We start from the raw sequence: 7,237 nt of genomic DNA, 5'->3' as shown, positions 1-7,237 counted from the left end.
CTTCTTTTTATTCATATGTTTATGCATTACGTACAGAAAACAATATTTTCATTCTGTTATCAGGTGAGATTTTTTTTCTTTTTCAGCAGTTTTACACACTTTATAGTCAAAATAAAAGTTTGCTGGTGAAACTACAGGTTTTTTTACTAGTGTTTTATTTGTTCCACTACCTAAGGAGTACTTTGGAGGACTCTGCCAAGTCAGTAAAAACTGACCTAATTCAAAAACTTTTGAAAACCCCTTTATGTGTTCCCAAGCCACTCACCTTGTGTGGCATCTTCTGGATTTGTTCACAAATTAAATTCTTTGCACTTGCCAATTTTGGTGACTTCTTGCAGTATTAACATAGGAAATCAGGTTTGGTTTGAGGTAGGTTTAACTACAATTTTTTTCAATAATTCCTTTTGAAGCATACGTTATACCTGTACTTTTCCTTTAGTGTTATCTTACATGCAAAATGCAATTCTCCATGGATCTTGTTATTTCTCTCTGTTGTCACATGGCATCAAGAAGGGCTAGGAGAAAAATCAGTGCTTAAAACAAATGTGCCAAAGCTTGTATAGGAAAATTTGGACGGCCAGTAATGAGGAGAAAAGTATCATAGGGTGGTTTCATTGTTGTCTTGAAGAGAGAATAAAGTTCAGAGAGGTAAAGTCAAACTACAAATAATTTAAATTAAACAGAGAGGAATAGAATACCCATATTGCTCATTTTCCTCTAAAAACTAAGTATCTAAGAAAGGCAACTTGGGCCATCTAATGGCTGCCTTCTGCTGTTCTGGCCATCAATACTGAATGCAACCATAAATTTAAAAAATGTATTTATTTGGGGACTTGTAATCTTTTATAGGAAAAATTTATAGGACTTAAAATGGCTACTAGCCATTTATTTAATGTGACATAAAACAAGGCAAGCTGCAATGGGTTTCATATGAAATTACAAATGCAACACAAATTGGAGTCAAAAAATGAAGTGGTTATTCCACATGGGTTATTCATGGCGAGCCTGTGATTTTACCTTTACAGATACTGGCAGCATAAACAGTGCTTTCAAAAGAACCTCCCACCTGGGTTTCTGTGATTGAATTGAAGAGCTGAAGGAGGTTTAGAATATTCTGTGCAAGACACGTGAAATGACTGTGCATGAAGAGTATGTGCTAGAATTTATAAGTATATAGTATGAAAGAATAGATACAGCTGCAGTAAATAAAACTATCCTTTTTTATTTGATGGCTGAAGACATTATTTCACTGTACATCATACATAGGAATTAAGTAGGGGAGGAGGAAAAATCACAGAAATTCTTTCTTAAACAAAATCAAAAATAAAAATAAAAATAGAAAGTACCTTTTATTTCCCCCCAAAAGGAGAAGGCAGCACCTGTGTATTTCTGAAAGCACCATTGTTCCAGCTTGTGTTGCTAAGCACTCCTTTTGGAAGAATGTACACCACTGTGTTAAAAATACCTTACTGAAAACCTTGATGGAAAGGTTTGTCCGTGTCTGCATTTCTCCTTCGTTCATGATTTCGTCCTCAGCTGTCCGTGCAGGACGTGAATCGATGGCGACACACGGTGGCACTCTCAGGGCCCTTTCATGTTCTTCCCTGCTCTCTGTCCCGCCTGCATCCTGCAGGAGGCTGGCTCGCAGTACCCAGGAGGGCCCGGAGGGCCAGGGGGCCCGGGGACCCCCGGCTGCCCGGCCACCCCAGGGGGACCTCGGTCACCGTCACGGCCCTCCTGGCCATAGCTGGCTTTGCCTGGTTCACCTGGAAAAGTGGATGCAGGGATAAACTTTGGCAGCATAGGACTCGCATAGCATAATTAGCACCCTGTCCTTAAAAGCTGTATGAAGCTGGTTTTTCACTGCTCTCAGGGGATTCCCAAGAGGGGTGCCAATTTACAGGGACAATTTTCCTCTACCTGACACCCAATCTATGATTACACAGCTACAGCAATGAAATTTCAGTCCCAGTGCTCTCCAGGTGTACTAGTGCAGGTCTGCTGCTGTACAAAGCCCTGCAGGTACTCTACTCAGCCAACCCTGCTGCCAAAGTCCTAGGGCAGGGTAGATGCTACTTGCTAGAATTTCATTAGCTCTCTGGAAAAAGAAATACCAATATTTTTTTTCCACTCAGATGGTTGGGGAAATATATGTAAAGACTTGAACTGCTGAGCACTGAAGTAGTTTTTACTTCTAAATCTTCAATGAAGAAAGGAAAAACAGAGATTTCAGGAAGCCTCTTCCAGTGATTGATTTCTACAGAAAACACCTATGAGTTACACAGACATCCGTGGGATCAGTAAATACTAAACTAGTTTTTCCTTTTTCACAAGAGAACAAATATGAGTAGTTCATCTTGCCAGATAAACACAGAAGTGTACTGAAGAAATACTGATGGAAATAACATGTTTATGTTCGTTCGCTGCCACTAGAGGCCAGCTGTGCTTCAGCCATCAGCAGGATCTCTCCTGGAGCCATGTTATATAACACTGCAATTAATTAGCACAGAAATAAAATAATGTCACAAATTATGACTGGAGATTTTAAAGACTGCTGTGCCTTCCAGTGAGATAATCAGGCAGTTATGGCCTTTTTTTGTTTATTTTTATATATAATTATATGTGTACATAATATATATAAGATACGTTAAAAGAGGCGATTTTTATTCATGTGTAGGTAACTGCCTCCTTTTTTAAATGCTTTCTTTACATTTTTTCTAATCTTTCTACATTGAAATAAATGAGGAGGTGGCTTTTTCCTTTTTAGTTTTTAAGCCTGATTTCTGCCTGAATCACCACCTATGAAGTAAAACTTACAAAGAACTGTAATTTCAGCGTTTATTGCTTAATGGACTCCTTTTATCTTTTCAAGGAAGCTTGAAGTATCAGTTCTGAGCACATTTTTACTATATATCTTCTCTATCTTCACCCTCATATTTACCTGGAAGACCTCTTGGTCCAGGAAAACCTTTCAGTCCTCTGCCTGGAAATCCTCTTTCTCCTCTTTCTCCTGGTTCACCTAAAGCAAATTCATGACACATTAGTTACAGTCTGCCTGGAGTATCATTTTTACTAAATCCCTTTTCAGAAGTGAACAGTTAATAAGCAGAGAATTCAACTGGCTGTATATTTTCTTAGCATCTTTCAATGATGTCCTGGCACATATCTGTGTAAAATGTTTAGGATTTTATTAGGTTTTTTCACCCATTTGAGTCACACTCAGAAGCAGACAGGTTGGGGGGAAAGAAACCACCTAGAGCTGGACAGTAAGTACCAAATGAAATATGTCACAGCCCAATTAAACAGGAATAAACCAAAGTCCCAGGATTTCAGGATATTTGGGATACAGACTGATGCTACTGGCTTCTGCAAAACTATACAAGCTCAGTTAAGAAGTAAAAATTCTCAGGTGTTGGTCCTCAAGACAGCCAGTGCAGAGGAGACAAAAGGTGGCTACAGAGATGACAGTATTCTGTTGATATGCACATAAGGCATAGCTTTACCTTCACAAAATAATTTCTTTTCTCATATAATAATGTCATGGAGATTTTTCCTTCAGTAGACACCCAGAGTTTCTTCAAGCCCATATCTTGCTCCAAACCTGAATCATCTTAGTAAGAGGAAGCGTTTTTTGTTGCTTAGGTTGTAAAGTTCAAATTCTGTTAACTGTTATCTATGAATCTATCAGAACCAGGAACTCAGAGTGAGGTACTAAGAGTTTTCAGGTTGGCTGTCATGTACCACCATTATAGCTCTTGCACATGAAAGCATTCACCACTTCCCTTGTATCTGTAATGGTATTGCAAGGTTTTACTCTAAGGTAACTCAGAATTTGATGACAGCTATGATAGCTTTTTGTTAGTTATGATAAGTATTTTGCTTGTTTATTTTTTTCTTTTAATATTAATACAGTGTAGCCTGCTGTGTGTTGAATCAAATTTTGCATATCCCATACATCACCTTTGTATTTCTTATTTTTGTTTCTTCTGCAGATGACATTACATTGAATTAAAACAGCAACAAAGCTCCAGAAATGATGCTGTTAAGTTTTGCTTTGTTTGTATTCTATTCCTTCTATCAAAGGTTTTCCAAATTTCACTTTCAAATAAACCTTGAATCAAAAGTAAACACCCTACTCCAGCAACAGCCCAGCTTTTTGCAGAAAGAAAATTTTAAATAAGTCCCATTTGGAAAACAAATCAAAACTGCTGAATAGAAACTAATATATACATGGTCGTCATATGACTTTGCAGAAAATTCTACCCTGTAATTCTCTGGAGGAGAATAGAACCCCTCAGTCATGAACAGAAGAGATTTACTTAGCTCGAAGATTTTGTGTAAAATGTAAGTCAATTTTATCATAGATTTGTCCTTTCCAAAGAATCAATAGACTCTGGCACCTGTTGAAATGATGTTAAATGGCTCAAGTATTATGTGCAAATAAAAAGTAGATTATTATCAGTCCTTTGTAATGTGATAAACTAGGTGTGCTTAGAAAAGTAGACTAGATTTTAGTGAAGTAATCTGACTGCTAACATCAGCTCTTGAGACCATGAATCTTGGAGAAGCTAGGTCAACAGCCAGGCTGAACGGAGCAAAGAGAACCACTGCTGGAATCACATGTGGTGTTTGTCATCAAATGACTTCTACAATGTAAGAAGGGACAGGCATCTGCCCTGAACTAGAAGGAAGCAGCTGAGTCCTAATATTGATTCTCACTCTCATGGACTTCTGAGGTTTTGTGGTTTTTTAGGTGCTGAAAAGCAGATTTCTAAACAAGTCTTGCTGAAGGCAATGAGCCCTTTAATCACTGTGGTAACTGACACACCAATAACCAATAGCTTACATTCCTAACTCAGGATCCTGTTTGGACCTCAAGTGTGTACAGCATACATCCACAACCTGTAAACCAAGGAAGGGGCAACAGCAGCAAGACTAAAACAAACCAAAAAAAACCCCAAACAAACGACCAAAAACCAAAACCAAAGCAGTCCCCAAGTGAAAGCCAGCTGGAGAATTTCTTACCTTTAGGGCCTTTACGACCAATCTCACCAGGGGGACCTTTCAGGCCAGGCAGGCCACGGGGGCCAAGCTGTCCTGGGAAACCATTTTCACCAGCAGGGCCTGGAGCACCTGGAGGCCCTGGTCGGCCAGGAAGACCTGGAGCACCAAATTCTGGCCTCCTAAGGCTGGCTGCCAGCTGAGCCAATTGTTCTGCAATGAGCAGGAGGACACAGTTATGGAGTAACTGAACAAGAATGAAAAGATTCCCATGATCACTGAAGAAAAATTTATCTTCACTGCTACAGGAACTGACAGATTGTATTACGGCACCTTCCTTTTTTACTTTGCTATTTACAAAGTTTATTCGATATAAGATATTATCTTATTATAGAATATGATATTAATCCTATTTATAGAGGTTTTTTTAAATACCCTGTTGAGCATTATCAAGAACAGTGACAACTACTGAAAATTTTTAAAATATGAGCAGCAATTTCATTCTGTAAACTCTTTAACATTACAGAGGCATAATAACCCAAAAGACATCTTCAATAGCAAGAAGTGAAAAATTTCTTCTGTGTTTATAGTGCAGCATAAATTTCTCATCTCAGTAATATCCATGCGCCCAACCATATTAGAAAAGCTTCAAACTTCTGTGTGTGTCAAGAACTCAGCAAATTAGGGTTAATTTAGAGTAACTCTGTATTGCTTTAAACTATGTTATCTCCAGAAACCTCTCTTTGCATTCCTCTTCTTTTCACCTATTTTGCACAGTTTGTTTGCTGAAATCTAATAGTAAATACAAAAAGCTTTTAGTGATGCTTGTACTTTTATGTCTGTAAACACAGCAAGTGATTTGAATACAAAATGTATTTATTTCACACAGCTACTCTGGTCTATGGCCAGCTTACCACAGCAGTAATGTGGAATCAACAGGCATTTCAATGAGGCTACAAAATAGATATAAATAAGGGACTTCCTCTTACTATGTCCACACTCATATGTAGAAAAGTTTTCCACCACGTCCCCTGCTGAGGCCATGCAATTTGCTCTGGGTAAGCATGGGGAAAATCTTAGTTGCCTCCACAGAAACAGGTGATCCCAATTTAAATGCACAAGAAACATCAAATACTTTTTAGCCTATTTACCTTGCATGACTCTCATGCAAACCTGCTTAATGTGCTGATCACTTGGTTCTTTTCCCTAGGATTAAAAAAAGAGGGTTTTAATAAAACAGTTGATGTTACACTTACATTTTATGAGTGTGCCTGATTTAAAAAAATGCTGTCACTAAACAGTTGTCACACTTTAACCCCAGCTGCCAGACACCATACAGCTGCTCACACCCACAGTCAACACCCATGGAACAGGGGAAGAAAAAGAAGTTTAACAAATGGAAAGTAAGAAGAAGAAGAGGAAAGGGTAGGAAAAGGGGGAAGATCAAGAAGAATAAGAAAATAAAATACAAAAAAAGACAATGACAGTGCAAGTGGTACAAATGAAAGCAGTTGCTCACCACTCCTACAAGTTTTCCCTGCTTACATGGCCGAGTGTGATGCTATATGGTATGGGATATCCCTTTGGTCAATTATAGTCAGCTCTCCCAGCTGTGCCCCCTCCAAATTTTTTGTGCACCTTCAACCTACTCACTGATGGTGCAGTGTAAGGATCAGGAGAGGCTTTGATTCTATGCAGGGTTCATGAGTAACTGAAACATCATAGAATGGCTTGGGTTGAAAGGGATCTTTGAGACCATCTAGTTCCAACCCCCCTTCTCAGGGCCCCTTTTAATCTGGCCGTGAACTCTTCAGGGATGGAGCCTCCACAACATCTCTGGGTGACCTATTAGTACCTCTCCATTCTTGCAGTGAAGAATTTGTTCCTAGTATCTAATCTAAAACTACGCTCTTTCACTTTGAAACCATTACCTTTTTTCCTGCTCCCATCAGCATGCTACAAAGATTATTTTCAGCACAAATCCAAAATATAACCCCATACAAGCCACTATGAAGAAATTTAACTGTATTCCAACCAAAAACAATCCATGAGTCACTAAAAGGTGTTCCAGCTCCTGCAAGTGCAACTATTCCAGCTGATGTCAACTTAACTAGCAAGGTAAAGTCTGAATGATGCTCCTTTGTATCAAACACAGTTTGGTTTCATGCACACTACAGGGGTGAGGTGGGCATAAGTAAACAGAGCTGAACTGAAAGCTGGGGCCCCAAGGATGTAG

At 38.9% G+C, this 7,237-nt stretch overlaps 1 protein-coding gene across 1 annotated transcript in view; it reads right to left on the bottom strand.

Annotated features, from left to right (window-relative positions):
- Positions 1-1,202: 1,202 nt before the first annotated feature.
- Positions 1,203-7,237, bottom strand: part of COL9A1 (collagen type IX alpha 1 chain) — a 61,354-nt gene continuing 55,319 nt past the window's right edge. The window contains exons 35-38 of the mRNA XM_066545913.1: positions 6,153-6,207; positions 5,026-5,214; positions 2,942-3,019; positions 1,203-1,766 (exon numbers count right to left, since the gene is read on the bottom strand). Of these exons, the coding sequence (XP_066402010.1) occupies positions 1,582-1,766; positions 2,942-3,019; positions 5,026-5,214; positions 6,153-6,207 (507 nt within the window). The 3' untranslated portion in view covers positions 1,203-1,581. The remainder of the gene's footprint in view (positions 1,767-2,941; positions 3,020-5,025; positions 5,215-6,152; positions 6,208-7,237) is intronic.

This window comes from Molothrus aeneus, chromosome 3 (genome assembly GCF_037042795.1).
Source record: "Molothrus aeneus isolate 106 chromosome 3, BPBGC_Maene_1.0, whole genome shotgun sequence".
NCBI lineage: Eukaryota > Metazoa > Chordata > Aves > Passeriformes > Icteridae > Molothrus > Molothrus aeneus.
Note: the sequence above shows the minus strand (reverse complement) of the source record. Positions and strands in the feature narration are given on the sequence as shown.